At 36.3% G+C, this 15,960-nt stretch overlaps 2 protein-coding genes across 2 annotated transcripts; both read left to right on the forward strand.

Annotated features, from left to right (window-relative positions):
• The first annotated feature begins 684 nt into the window (after window positions 1–684).
• Window positions 685–6,834, forward strand: LOC122009492 (E3 ubiquitin-protein ligase SINAT5-like). Its single transcript, XM_042565673.1, has 3 exons — window positions 685–1,059; window positions 5,743–6,129; window positions 6,301–6,834. The coding sequence occupies exons 1-3, from the start codon at window positions 844–846 to the stop codon at window positions 6,667–6,669; spliced, it is 972 nt and encodes a 323-aa protein (XP_042421607.1). The 5' UTR covers window positions 685–843; the 3' UTR covers window positions 6,670–6,834.
• Window positions 6,835–7,849: 1,015 nt separating this feature from the next.
• LOC122009493 (probable lactoylglutathione lyase, chloroplastic) lies at window positions 7,850–14,769 on the forward strand. The gene is made up of 9 exons (XM_042565674.1): window positions 7,850–8,116; window positions 10,676–10,877; window positions 10,985–11,109; window positions 12,015–12,079; window positions 12,815–13,027; window positions 13,143–13,190; window positions 13,799–13,906; window positions 14,011–14,154; window positions 14,498–14,769. Exons 1-9 carry the CDS (start codon window positions 7,996–7,998, stop codon window positions 14,537–14,539), a joined length of 1,068 nt encoding a protein of 355 aa, XP_042421608.1. The 5' UTR covers window positions 7,850–7,995; the 3' UTR covers window positions 14,540–14,769.
• The last annotated feature ends 1,191 nt before the right edge of the window (window positions 14,770–15,960 follow it).

Consider the following 15,960-nt stretch of genomic DNA (forward strand, 5'->3'; position numbering starts at 1 on the left):
GTTGAATGGATCATTCGGGTGGGGCAAACCTAGTGTATCGAATGAGAATAGGCTTGGATCATTCGGGTGGATTTAAGCGATTGTACTTAATTCTATTAGTGAGCTTGTTGAGTTGATGGGTTGGTCTGATTTGGTTGAATAGGTTGGCTGGTTCGAACAAGCTTGGTGAGCCAATTGAATTAGTTAACGCCTCGAGGGAAAACCAAACTAAAGTTGTTAGTCAAGGTGAGACGTTTCAATTCTCATCCATACTAATAATATTATATTTTAGCACTAAAGCGCAAAGTTATTACCATATGAATAATTTATATTTATTTAAAATAATATTTTAATTCTTATCAATACTAATACTACTGTGATATAACAATTATATAATTATTACAATATGAACATTTTAATTTTTCATATTATTAATTTAGAATAATGATTAACACATAAAAAAAATATTTATTTTAATTTTATTAAAATTCGAATTCAAGATTTTATAATGACATGATTATTCCAATATTTTTTAGGTTAACTGTGTATTAAAACAATTGATGAAACTGAGACTGAAAAAATTAAGAACGCGCCGTGCAGTTGCATGATTGACGTCAATTGACTTTTTCCCTTGCAAATGTAGACCCAGTATTTGATAAAAATGGTTGTCGCTTCTCCCTCTCCTTTTGGTGCCTTTCCTTTCCTTCCATATCAACGGCATCCAACGCTCTGCTCCAAATTCGACGGCCCAAATCGCACGCCGCCGCCTAAAAGGAACCGGAGAAGGGCAAGAGGGGAAACGCGCTCCCGGCGGTTTCGGCGGCCGAGGCAGGGGAAAGGCGTCTCGTTAGATCCCTCCAGGACATGGAAGCCGACAGCATCGCGTGCATCTCGCTGTCGGATGGGACGGCGGTGGACGACGAGGTCACCGTCCCCTTGTCGAAGCCGCAAGGCGGCAGGATCGGGACTGTTGACGGCGGCGGAGTCGTTCCGGCGACGACGATGAGTCCGGCGAGCAGCGTGCACGAGTTGCTCGAGTGCCCCGTCTGCACCAACTCGATGTACCCTCCGATCCATCAGGTTGGTTCTTTCCTTCTTCGTCGCCTTTCTGGATTTTTAGGACTTAGATTTCTGATGCTCGAAACGTCTGGTCTTTACTTTCCTTGCTTTCTCAAATTAATGCTATTAGAGTTTCATTCGAATTGCAAGTTTTGATGAGCTAAAGATGAAATGTTTACATTGTATTTCCGATTTTTAGAAGCCAAAAGTAAGGAATTTTTGGTCGCTTCTAAAACTATTCTTCACCTGGATGAAAATGCACTTTCTTTGTAAGAAATATGTAACAGAACTTCCGATTCATGTTTTTTTTCTACGACCCAGCCTGTGTGATACCAATTAGTTTTCTTTGCCATCATCAGATTTCTCCCTTATGCTTTTTCGTGCCCTTGCGTTTGAATTTGGTATTCGAGTATACATGGCTAGTTATACATCTGGAGAGAGACATACTTGATGCAAATGTGAATTTTCCTTTTTATGTCTTCATATGTTCTCTAGTTGTCGATATGATCTATGATGAGGATAACCTGTGTTCTCCACTTCAAACCATTGAGATTTACTTGAATCACGACATGTAGGTTTCAAATGCAGTAGCTTATTTCGTTGAACAAATTGCGGTTTGATATGATATGTTAGACGAGAAGTAGTTAAGAAAGCAGAAACATGCAACATTATGGCTGCATGTAAAGATGACGCCTGGAAAGAGATTGAAAACATGTTGACCATGTTCTCTTCTTTCCGTTATTTTGAATGGCTGACTCACATATGGATACATGCCGGATAAGGCCTTCCCTAATTGTAAATAAGAACATGCATGATACACAGTTCCCTCTCTTTGGAATCATTTTCATCAAATGGGAAATAATCTACTTGCTTTCGTGGACTTCTCCTGTTCCATGATTATCTTGAGCTCAAACGCATCTCGTAGTTGACATACTTTGTTTATTCTTTATTTTCATTTTGTATTATTTATGTCATGTAAACTGCTGAGCAATAGTGACAGGTTTCAAGGTCAAGAGTTACTAATCATATGATGGTTATCGAGTCACAATATTCTGTAGAGCATGTAGATCATGTAGTTTGGAAATCCCATGCTTCATTTCTCTAGTTTCTTTTAAACCTATTATCTTTGTCTAGGACTCAGTAAAGATCTATATTCTTTGTTTTGGGTGTATCTATTGTCATCATTTTGTTCCTTTGCAATTAGTTCTTCTGCTTGCATTGGAAGCATATTTGAATTGGAAAATCGGTGGGGTACAACTACTTTTTCTACCTGTTTCGTGACTGCAATTTTGTTTGGCTAGGAACCATCAGATCCACCCGCCACTTCATGGGTGAGACACTAGTAGTTAGGAATTAGGATGAAGGATACTAGTGTTCTAAAGTTTGGAAGCAGTGGTAGAGGTGGTAGCCATCAGTGTAGGCAGTAAGAATTGAGGTGGATGGTAGGTGACTCTTAGTTATTTATTAGCTTGCAATTAAGATCAGATCTTTAACTGCTTCCAATAATGAAACAAATAAAAGGTTTTACTGTTTTACAGTAATTGCACGTCAAATAATTACAATCATGTATTATGCTCCTTTGGAATGTTAACATGATTTATAAAGGATGTTGGGTTTATCTTTTCTGGGGAAAAATTCTTGGAAAAATTTTATATATTGAATTTGGGCAGCACACATGGCTAAAGGGAATTTCAAGAAAAGTGGTTTGGATATGTTCAATCAGCTACACGTGACAAGCGATGTTGTTAGTAATGCCATAGTTTCTGTTAGGGAGTTATATCCAAATATGTAAGGGGTAATTGGTTATTTATAATACTCCTATTTATCAATAATACATAAACATAGAAAGAATTACCTAGGGTTCCTAAGGAGGAAATCAAAATTTGCTCACACTTGATTATAATTGCCTTTTTTTTCCCCTCACATAACCTATCTTCGCTCTGATCATTTGCACATGCATGTGAGCCTCATCCACGTTAATTTCTTGTATGTTCTCTTCACTTGAGATTCTCCTTACGGTTTTTAGATGCTGTCGGTCCTTACTATTTTCATGCCAAACATTTCTTGTCTCATAGAACACTCCAATTGTGATCCTCACCATTGCAACCTTGACTTCAATCTCAACTATGTGTCACAACTTCATATTCAACAGCGCCTATCCTCTTGTATGCCCATGACTTCATTCTCAACTGTGTCACTCCATTGCTTTGAGTTGCTTCTAGCTCTGCGCCAATGTCATTTCTTCCATTGCCATGTCAACAAGACTCCTTCTGTGCCCTTGGTTGTAATCTCTGACTGTCTCTGCCTCCATTTTTGAATTATTGCATCGCCAACTCTAGTTTCTTTCTTCTCAGGTTGACCTGCCTACCTTTTTTTATCTACCCATTCGTTAGGCCTCTCTTCCATCTCAAGCCTCACCAAATAGATCCAACAACTCTTCAGCCAATAGTTTCCTATGTGTGAGTTCTTTGTGGGAGTGCTTTTCCTCCACGGAGTCCCTTCCATGTGACCTCCCTCTGTGTGTATCAGTTTGAGGATTTCAAGTTGGCATGCACTTCTTCCTCTGCTTGCATCATTTTACAGATTTCAAGTTAGCATTCTCTTCTCACTCAATATGCACCACCATCAGATGGAACTTAAGCAGGCATAATCAAGCGTACTCTTCTCTCTAGGCAAGCATTGTTCCATGAATCTCAGTTTGGTGTACCCTTCCCCCTCCATGTGTGTCACTTAGTGGATCTCAAGTTCGCATAGGATGCCCTTGTATCCTCGCAAGCATCACTTCATAAAGACATCAAGCCCGATTAATTGTCTCACCATGTGTCATTCTTGGACCTCAAGTTGGATTAGTCTCCTTCTCTGTGTCATTTTGCGAGCCTCAATCTGGATTAGTCCTCTCTCCAAGTACATCATGTTACAGACATCTCAACCTGGATGCAACCTCTCGCTAGATGTGTTATTCCACAAACATATCAAATTAAATAAAATTGTAACAAGTTGCTTTCTATAGTATTTGAACCACCTTAAGGGGGGGTTATTGGGAATTATCTCTAACTTTGTAAAGTTTGGGGCTATTTGTAATACCTTTTATTCATCAATAATATACAAACCTAGAAAGTGCTGCCTAACAATTTTTATATGAAAATTTTTTTGCTAGGAAGACAATATTTAAGTTGGTATATGGTCAATGATGAAGATGAGGAACCTAAATTTTCTCTCAACAATTTCTATATGAAGAAATTTTTGCTAGGAAAAATACATTTAAGTTGGTATGTGGTCCATGATGAAGAGGATACATATCTAGAGAATGTGGGTGGGAGCTAAAAACAGTTATCATAAGTAAAAGTGAATTTTATGCCATTATAATTCACCATTGCCTACCTTTGCAGCCTAATTAGTCAATAAATAAAAGGTGTGAACTAATGAAATTCAAAGGTGCATATTCATGCTTCTTAAATTTGGTTTGCTAGTATATCACAGTGATCAGAAAATATCTGTTTATTCTCATGGCCATTCTTTCTATGTACATAAAATAAAATCTTTTGGTGCTAAAAGGATTTTGATGTTTTGTACTTTTTGATCTTACTTGAGCTTGAATGTTGAAGTGATCGTCTGCTCTAACTCTAAACAAGGAGCGATTGCTGATAACTTGTAATTCAAGGGAAAAGCTACTTTAAAAATATCGAGACCATGTTTTTTACAAAGATATCCTTCTTCATTGTCTATCACTCAGGTTTATAAGTTCATATTAAAAAGTAAATAAAACACATATCAATCTGCAAAATAGTAAAAATTAATATGAAGATGAGATCATTATAAAGTGATGATTTAAATTTTTAAAAATCTCTGCAATTATATTGATCTTTCTTTTAAAAAGCCCTTTTCAGTAATCTAGTTCTTGAGTGCATTATTCCCTCAATGCGACACTAATAATGATAGAAACATAGAATATTAAATAACAGGAAGGAAGTTATCAAATATGAAAGCAGGTATTGTGACATAGAGGGAAGCAATATGTGGATGAAATTAACATAGACTTTAGTGAGAAGAAAACTGAGGAGAAATAATATGATAGAGAGAGGATAAGAATACTTTGCCCTAGTAATTTGCAGCACATAGTAAAGTTAGAGGGTCAGAGTGAAGATTGAATTAACAGAAAAGTTTAACTAATCGAAAATTGACACTCAGATGACTCATAGCTGTCATCTCTCTGTATTGATTAACTTTTACTGGTATATATACTTTTCTGTTCGGCACACATGGGACATGACATAGCATTCAAGAATCTATGGCAATATCTTGTTGGTTATTCACAATGAATGAAAATGCATAGTTCCACTGAATTTTATGGACAACTAATGGACATTGTTTTTAATATATATCATAGGTATGCACCAACTATAGATTGTTTCTCATCATTATTAAGCGTTGTTTAATTTGAAACAATTTATGAAATTATTGTAAGGTGAATGAAATAGCAAGTCAAACTGAGTTAGCCTGTTGTACATACTTTGCTAATGCCTATGAATAATGCAACATAAGATGTGATCATATTTGTTGCACTTTATGGCTTGTCGGTTCATGTTCTGTCTTTTTAAATTTTTGTGAAACAGAATTTCTAAACTTCAAATGTTATTTTCACCTACAAAAGTTGCCGCATTACTTATCACTATAGTACTTCTTAACTCGTTAGAGACTTTGCAGTGTCAAAATGGACACACTATTTGTTCAACCTGCAAGACGAGGGTCCATAACCGATGCCCCACTTGCAGACAAGAACTTGGGGACATAAGGTGTTTAGCTTTAGAGAAGGTGGCTGAATCACTTGTGCTTCCTTGCAAGTACTTTTCTGCAGGATGTCCAGAAGTCTTCCGATACTACAGCAAACTCAAACACGAAACGGTATGCAACTTCAGACCGTACAACTGCCCTTATGCTGGTTCTGAATGTTCTGTGGTCGGGGAGATTCCTTTCCTGGTTGCACACTTGAGGGATTACCACAAGGTGGATATGCATACCGGCTGCACATTCAACCATAGATACGTTAAGGCCAATGCTCGAGAGGTTGAAAATGCTACCTGGATGCTGACTGTAAGTATCTTCGATCCCAACATCACTTGATTCTTTCCTTTTGTTGTCTATAGAAATTTACTTAGGTTTCTATATCATTTTTGTTGCTCTAACTTCTTCGAAGACTAACGCTTCATCATCCCAAGAATTTTGTAGAGTTGAGTCGGTCCAAAATTTATATTTCCCCTGCAGGTGTTCCACTGTTTCGGTCAGTACTTCTGCCTGCACTTTGAGGCATTTCAGCTCGGCGTTGCTCCAGTTTACATGGCGTTTGTCCGCTTCATGGGCAATGAACACGAAGCGAAGCAATTCAGATACAGCCTTGAGGTTGGTTCGAATGGCAGGAAGCTCATATGGGAAGGCATTCCTCGTAGCATCCGCGACAGCCACCAAAAAGTTCGCGATAGCCACGATGGTTTAATCATCCAGCGGAACATGGCACTTTTCTTCTCAGGGGGAGATCGGAAGGAGTTGAAGCTCCGGGTTACCGGCCGCATATGGAAGGATCAGCAGAACCCCGGCGGTGGTGCCGGAATGTCGACGACACCACCCTATCTCTGAACCTGAAACTTGCGGCCATAGCTATTGTACAAATTGTTCTGTTACGTTGGATCTGTCTTCACTTCTTAGACGAACTCTATGCTCAGTTAAGTTTGTCTGGGCCAAGGAATATTCAGTTGTCTGCTGATTTTAATGTTCATCTATTGAGAACATGCGCTTCGTCAATTTTATCCAAGGGATTTAAGTACCTGAATTCCTGATTAGAATCAGAAAATAAATTAATGGATTCACATAAAAATGAAGTATTAATTTATATTTAATAATTTTAAATTCATGATTAATAACATTAAAGCATATTTTTAAAGTTAATAACTTATGATTGTTTAAGGTACTTTTAAATTTTTAAGAAAATTTTCTGTCTCATAAAATAAAATGCTTGTTAGACTTATTATATTATGTGAATAGAAAATGATATCAATGTGGAAAGTACGATTATAAGATCGTTATAACTTATAACCATACAATATTAATCAAGAATAATTGCTGTTGCATTTAAATGAGAAGATATATTAAAAAATTGAGATGATAATTTTCTTTTTGGTAATTTTTCAAAAGGTGCATCTAAGATTTGAAATTATCAAAAGACACCATAAGAGTCCAAAAGGCACAAAAAGCTTTTTGTTTTTTTTGTTTTTTCATTTTACTCCGTTGAAGAAAAAATTCAATTAATATTTACAGATGAGATTTGTTCCACTTTTTCTATATCCCTATGTTTCATTTATTATAGGGCGAACCACATCAGATGATTTAAATCATGTTAGATATTAAGGATGCATGATCTAACATTATCCGTTTGATAATAAATAGGACACGAGGGCACAAAAAATATGATATGTCCTATAAAAGTATCTATGACATTATTAACGCGTGATGCATTAATGGTAATATATTATTATATATATATATAAGTCATGTTCAAGAAATTAAACACGTTAATACTATAGTACATCTATAGTATATTCATGTAGATATTAACGTTGAAGTATTAATAGGATGCTCTAATTAAAGGGTTAACTATTGCACTTGGTGCATTTATGTAAAAGAGAGAAAAATTTTCATATTAAAATGAGAGAAAATTTTAATTTGAGGTTTTCTTTTATATGACTTGGTGCAAAACAAAGAAAAAAATATTGACGGTGACGAGATGGAGGATGGACGGTCGATGTGCTAACAGAAGCCGGCGATAAGAGGGAGCTCTCGGCACGAGGCGGTCACGCGAGGGTGGAGAACAAGGATAGGAGAGAGTGCGAAGGGGATTCGATTCGAGCTTAGAGAGGAACGCGATTGCGAAGGCGAAGCCTCCGAGAGGATTTGCTCCGAAGGTCGATGGCGCGGATCGTCCCCGTGATCGCCTCGTCCTCTTCAGTTGCTTTTTCTCGTAACCTTCATCTGGGTCTCTGCTCCGCCTCTCCTCGACCACCCTCTCCTTTACTCGGCCTCGGCTTCGGTGAGCTCTTCAATCTGTGTTTTATGGGAACCCTATGTCCTAGTTGTCACCGTTCTTCGATATCTTATCGCTGGATTCGTGATGGTTTTGTTCTTATAGGAATAGAAGATCTTTTTTGTTATTTTAGATTGTTTGGTGAAAGATCTGCTCCCACAATGAATCCAGTTTTTTTTTTTCAGGTTTCAACAATTTTAATTATGCTCAGGTTTTTTTTTAAGTCAAGCACACTCTTCGGTTCAAAATTTCGTTTTGGTGAAGTATGCTGCTATGAATATTGCTTGTTAGTGACCACTTGACTGGTATTGGCTTTTATTTATGGTGAATGGACTATTTTAATTGGTAAAGATTATTCCAAGTGAAGATTGCTGCGAACCACCATGGGTGATGGTAGGGAAAGGAAAAACAGAGGAGGGGAAAAAAAAGAGAGAAATCTAGAACATGAAGTAAATAGTAGGGGTAGATAGAGATGGAGAGATGAGGCAACGTGGAGATAGGAGCAGATAAAGGAAAGAGAGAAGAAGTTACTTGTATGATTAGTGGAAATTGCATTTAGTATTTCTTATATAGTAGTTACAAATTTGGTTCAAAATATTTATTCAATTACAGAATAGCTCAGAACACTTTACTTCTTCAACTAACAACTTAGTCCTATGTTCTTCTATTGTCTTTCCTAGATCTGTTTGAGATAGGCTCTTCCTACTGCCCAAATCTTTGTTTGCTTTTTTGAGACCAATTCTTCTCCTGCATCATATGTTTTTCTACCCCACCAAAATTGTGATTATCTTCAAGCACACTGTTGGGCCACTTTTCTCACCCTGATTATGTCTTTCATGAACCTTTGTTTGGTTGTAGTCCTGCTGTTGGAGTGTTATTTCTTGGCGATGGTTTTTTCCTTTTCTTTTTTTTCCCCTTAAGAGTAGTTTAAGTAAAGAGGTTAGCTTAGGGATTTTTTTTTTTTCATTTTATAAAAATGAGAGTAGGAAGAATGATTTAGGGGAAAGGATGAAGTATTTGTCTTCTATTGCTTTTCTATTTTTGTTTAAAGAGGGTGTAAAGAATGGGTTGAAATGTGTTGTTTTACTTTTTTTTATTGTGGTAGAATGAGTTCCTTTGTCTGGACAAAGTAGACGGTGATGTTTTTTCTGATAAGATGGAGCGATGAGAATTTTTTTGGATGATTGAAGAAGTGGAGGAAGTGTGTGTGTTTTTATTTTTGAAGGAAGCAGAGATTCAAAGCCTTTTTTTTTCTTAAAAAAAACGAAGAAATAAGAATAACATTTTTTTCAAAAGAGAGTAATGGAGGAAAGGATAGAGAAACACTGTTTTATTCAGGAAGAACATAATGAAGATGGGGGACAGAAGCAGTGTTTTTTTTCCAAAAAGGAGAATGATTGGCAGAGAGAGCAACATTATTATAATTATATATTTTTTAAAAAAAAAGAAGAATGTGATGAGGTAGGACCAAGTTTCTTTTACATTACAAGTGTGGTGCAAAGAATGTGGGTGGTTTTGAGTAGAGGGGAAAGCATAGAAAAACGAGGAATAAGTAAGGTGTTTTTAACAGGGTAGGTACTTCTAACAAGGGAAAGAAGAGAACAGAAGGTACATGTACCTGACTTGAAATTCCATAAATTTGATTACTTTTGTTCGTTCCTCATAAGACACCTTCACTACAAGAAAAATATTCTACAAATGCTACAATTACATAAAATAAATGTTGCTACATATCATTTTTCTTGTTGTGCTTGGATGATTTCCACTTTTTTGGTCACTGCTGCAATCTGGGCAGACAATTTTTTTTTTGCATTTCGCTTGTGCTTGAGCACATTCAATCCATTTGTTTGGCAAGACCTTCCACCAACTGTTTAGAAAATCTCCAACATGTATTGTTGAAAATTGTCACCCATGGCGGGCACAGATAAATTCTTACAAACCCAGGACCGGAACCACAAGCAGCACAAGAATAGGAGAGAGAGATATAAGGATAGATAGAGAGAGAAAGAAGAGGGAGATAGGAACTGAGGAAGAAAAGAGAGGGAAAATAACTTAAATTATTCCTCGTGCAAATTCCATCTTATTTTCTTATAGAGTAATTGCATACTTGGCCGTGAATATTTATTTATTCAATTACAAACTTGGTCCTAGCTATTCACTTGCGCAATTGTCATGAGTTTTGACTTGTTCTTCTATTGCTTTCTCCTAATAATTTTTGAGATTGATTCCTTTGTGGCTGGGTCTTTGTTTGCTTGCCAAGACCAATTCTTCTCCATAATCATGATCTTTACAAAGTTACTGATCTTGTAGTTTATTGGAATTTGTTTAATATTGTAGTTGATGTATGCCGGTGATTTATTGGTAAATTACTTCATTTTTGTGTCAAAATTGAGCCTTCGCTGTTTGTAGTGTGTATGTGTGTAAAGAGTAAACATTATCTCTAAATGTTGTGTATAGTGTTATTTGCTACTCATGTCTATCCCTATAGTGTTATTTTTATTATTTTGCCCCCCATTGCTAATCTTGGTCTCCTTTTCATCTTTTTTTTATTTTTGTTTCATTCAGCCATACATCAGCATTGTTTATCTGGAATCAGAACTTCTAGATTGATAAAGAGAGGAACTTGTATAAAGGCCTCTTCTCCTGGTAACATGGCACAACCAATCACCACTATTGGTAAAGAAGAGGCTTTAGAGTGGGTGAAAAAGGATAACAGGAGATTGCTTCATGTTGTTTACCGTGTTGGCGATTTGGAAAGGACAATAAAGTATTATACAATTATAATTTTTGTTGTTTCACCTATATTTTTAGGTCCTGTTTTAGAGATGTTAACATTTATTCTTTGGTTTTGAGTCATTGACATATTTCATGCAGATTCTACACAGAATGCTTGGGAATGAAGTTGCTGCGGAAGCGTGACATTCCTGAGGAAAAATATACCAATGCATTTTTAGGATATGGTCCTGAAGACTCACACTTTGTTGTTGAGCTAACTTATAGTAAGTTTCAGGGGTTATTTCTTTTTTATATCAGTAGCTTCATTTAAATGATTGTGCACAATTGCTATTACTGTGGCATGGGCTTACCCACTAATTTTTAATTTTTTATACTCTTTTCCGATGGTTTTAAATGTGAAGTTTACCTTTTTCCAATAACTTGTTGAAACTTTATAATGCCAGCTTTGCTAATCTTTCTGGCGCCCCATGCCGAGGAGTACTATACCATGCTGATGCTCAATGTGTCAGCATGTCAAGATAAATCCAAACGAATTGGACTTATGATTAATTGAGATGTTTGTTATATTGTGCTAGCATGTTTCTCTGAAATTTTAATTTAATTAAATATCTCATTGATATAGTCTTTTTTTTAGAAGTATACAAGTTTAAGTTGAGGGGATTAAAAGATTAAAACTCATTTGAGTTCATGTCATCAAACTCCAATGTGTGGTAAGTGTGCCTAGTGTTGACGCGGTATGCCACAAGAAAATTTTAATTTAATTGACTGTTTGAATTGTTAGTCTTACTTTTAAAAGAGAAAAAAAATGCTAAGTGGAAGGGGGTTAAAGGAATAAAGTTAATCTCAATTTAATTGTCAAAGCTGTTGAGTGTTGGCATTCTATAGTACCATGAAAATTTTATTCAATTGATTTTCTTTTAGTATAGTCAAATAAATAATCTAAGTGGAAGGGGTTAAAGGAGTAAAAGTCATATGAATTCATCTCGTAGACTTTGATGCATGCCTAAGTGTGCCACGTGACTGTACAGTACTGTAAAAAAATTATACCATTGCTATCAAAACTCTAGCATTGAATGAAATTTTGAACATTTCCTTTGCCTGTTATATAATATGCCAAAATGTCCATCTGAGTATTTGAGTCTTAATTTCCTTCAACATAATTTTGCAGATTATGGAGTCGACAAGTATGATATTGGTACTGCTTTTGGGCACTTTGGTATTGCTGTTGAAGATGTAAGTTTGTTTTTCACATCATAAAGTATGATGGCTCAACTTGTTTGGTGTATGCTTGTTTTGTTTAGTGAGAGGTCGTACTGCATGTATGTTTGTCTATATGGTCAGGCATGCTTTGAGTTTTTTTTTCCGAAGAAATAATGAAGCTCCTAGAACCATAACAATGTTTTTTGCATCTGAATTCTAAGCGCTCTTTTTGGCCTCTTAGTAATGCTTTGAGAGTTGGCCATCCTCTTCATTCCTGTAGATGATGAAATTATTGCCTCAGAACTCAGAATGCATACCTCATGATTTGATGTTTTTTTGCCGACGAACTGTTTAATTTGTTGGAACAGTTACCTAAGATCATTTCACAGCCCACATCACATTAGGTACTACGGTTTTGCTCGATAGCATGCATAACTCCCACATCACCCTGAATTTGACATAATAAGTAGCTTAGTTTTCTCTTCCATTCATTTTCTTGGTGAATTCATTTCTTTAAGATGCCTGACTTTACTAACTTAGATTTCAAATGTTTGATGTCTTACTCTATTCGAGAACCACTAGTGCTGTAGGCAGTGCACACTTGACAACATAGTGCTGACCCCTCTCTGAATCAGTGTGTTGCCTTTTCAATTCTCTAATTTTTGAATGTTCTGTGATCTAGGCGGGATGCATTGTTTTCTTTTTGAATTTTATCATTTCTTGTCGGATATGTTTCTTCAAGGAATATTACTTCTCTTCTGGTGATAGGTAGCTAAGACAGTGGATCTTATAAAAGCCAAAGGAGGAAAAGTCACCAGGGAACCTGGGCCTGTAAAAGGTGGAAAAAGTGTCATTGCCTTTATTGAAGATCCCGACGGTTACAAATTTGAGCTAATTGAAAGGGGCCCAACACCTGAGCCCTTGTGCCAAGTAATGCTTCGTGTTGGAGATCTTGAACGTTCAATAGAGTTCTATGAGAAGGTTTTTTTTCTCTGTTAAATTTTGAGGCCATTTCTACATCATTTTACCTTTTTGTGTTCCTTTGTGGATGTTGTGTATTCATTTCTTTGTCCATTAATTTGTTGGTTTTCTTCAGGCATTTGGAATGGAGCTTCTCCGCAAACGAGATAATCCTGAGTACAAAGTAATCATATTACCCCTATATATCTATTGAAAATTGTCTGATAATATTCTCCTGGTTGTATTTTCTTGTGTTTTCTTTAATTTCTCTAGTTTAGTTCAAATTTAAGTAAATGTCCATATTAAGATGAAAAATGATATGCTCAAGGAAAGAATCTCAAGGAAATACTCAATAATAGACACATAAAATGATGGGGCCCACAAAAAGTAAAATGGCGGGCATGAATTTATGTGTCTATCCTTGAGCATTTCCTTGAGATTTTTTCTTGTGCATATCATTGTTCTAAGATTGGATGCCAACCAAGGCCTCAGAACTGTTTGGTTCCTTTCTTATTTGATGTTTATGGGATCGTGAGTGTGACCTTTGGCCATTAGCTTTCCTTTTTGAATCTGCAGTATGATGTTGTATGGGCTTGTCTGCAATTTACCTATCCATGTGTTGAGAGCAGCCTTGTTAGAGATCATGCATAATATCTTGCAACTTTTTATTGAAATTGCTTTATGCAGAAAGCTTAACCACTTCTAGTAACTATGTCTGTGTTATTTTCCTTAAAACAAATACAAGATTACAAACTTGGGCATATTGTTACCCATCTACAAGTTCTTTTTCAGTACACCATAGCAATGATGGGATATGGCCCTGAAGACAAGAATGCTGTGCTGGAACTAACTTACAATTATGGGGTTAAGGAATATGAACAAGGGAATGCCTATGCACAGGTACCTTAGCAACAGTATTTTTTTTGGTGATGTATGTTGCTTTAATTTTACTTTTGTATATTTTACAATGGATCTGAGATTTTTTATTTTTTTTTATTTTAAAGATTGCAATTGGCACAGATGATGTCTATAAAACAGCTGATGCTATAAAACTACACGGAGGAGGAAGGATCACCCGCGAGCCAGGTCCTTTGCCCGGTATCAATACCAAGATTACTGCCTGTCTGGATCCAGATGGATGGAAAAGTGTATGTATTTGTGTTGAACCTCTCTCACCATCTTGATTTATTTCATTTCAATATCTTGCGGCCCTCAAATATGATGTTATAGGTCCTAGTTTGTACATAAGTTCATATATTCACTGATTTGACGAGTTACTTGTTTGTTTCTTCAGCTGTTTCCTTTTTCTGTAGCTACATTCACTTAGAATCAATCTTTCGATGAAAGAGAGGTTTTGCTATCATGATTAATAGCAACAGCCCAAACACTATTGAAACATACAGACAATGTTTCAACTTATTGTTTCTTCCTTCTTTAGATTAATAAATTGCCACCCACTTTGTTATTTTTTCTGATTGAGATTCTTTGCAGGTCTTCGTTGACAATATAGACTTCGCCAAAGAACTGGAGTAATCACTGACCATTGTGTGCGTCACAAGGTGCATAATTTTCCTTAAGGGAGGCAACGTTTAACCTTGCAAATCATGTAAAACACCTCCCTCTATCGTTTTCATCATGTACATAGTGGTTTTGTCTACCATGGAAGCAAGCAAAACATTTAGTTCACTCTGCGGTGTAGATTTGAGATTCTAGTTTGTCTTTAAAAGCAATACAAAGCCAGACTTATCGTCATTATTTCATTATCCTCAAACTGTTGCATTTTCTTTCACGTTTCACTATTTTCACGATGGCACTACGATCAAGCAAGCATTTACATTTTTGACACTGATCATGTTTCGATCAAAGCAATTTTCAGAGCCGACTCAAGCATGAACAATTATAAACTTCGAGATAACTGTGCTGCTAAAAATATGCTAAGTTGAACCTTGACTGACCCTCACTCGTATATTTAGCAACGCCAGTGTTCTTCGGTTTAGATATTAGGAACATTGAAAGGCTAGTTTCGATTATAAATTTCAACTAACATAAAAGTCTGTAGATGTCTCTTAATCTAATATAAATTAATGTTAAGGACGTCTCTAAATCAGCTCTATCTCCTCTGTGACCAGCCTTTCACCTGTTGTTCATGAGCATGTTTTACGCGCATTTTTGATATCAGAGCCAGGTTTATTTAGGCTTACTTAAGAAGTTGATATTATGCAAGCTAAATTAGCAAAATAGCAAGTTTTACCCTGAAGATCACAGCAAGAGGCTTGTGACTTAGGAGAGCAATTGTGTGAGCTAAGCTAGCAAGGAACTGCCTTTCTTAAGCTTGTTATGAACAACTTTGTTATAACAAAAAAACACAACCTCATACCGTGAAGCTTTCCAAGAAACTGATCCTATAGAATCTCCAGTCGTAGGATTTGCAAAACCAAGTGACTATCAGGGAGCGAACTCATCACTAGCTACCATTATTAAACAAAACAATATCCAAATACAACTTTTGGTCCAAATCTCCAAAAAATTAGAAGAAATCCAAGCTAGTGTATCCAACCTTGATAAATCCAAACATAGGAACCAATCTTTTCCTGAAGATATCATTTGCAAACTCCAAAACTTTTCATTAGGAACTCAAAACAAGACCAAAGAAACAATCGGAAAACTAAGAGTTTTTAAAGACCCTTATTCCATATTAAAACAGGAGCAGGCTATGCTCAAGCAAAAATAATGACGGAACAACAAATGGGATCTATAACGTCGACCCCATTATTTGAAGATCAGATTCGAGAATATCGGTAATCCCAGCGAAGACTACATAATGTAAAGAGAGTTGTCCAAAGAATCAACCGAAGGGTAACAGGAAGACACTCTCCTGTTTATACTATTGAACAGCAGTTGGATTCGCAAGCCGAGTTACAATCATCCATGACTGAGCGAGCATCTATAGTTCC

This window comes from Zingiber officinale, chromosome 8A (genome assembly GCF_018446385.1).
Source record: "Zingiber officinale cultivar Zhangliang chromosome 8A, Zo_v1.1, whole genome shotgun sequence".
Taxonomy (NCBI): domain Eukaryota; kingdom Viridiplantae; phylum Streptophyta; class Magnoliopsida; order Zingiberales; family Zingiberaceae; genus Zingiber; species Zingiber officinale.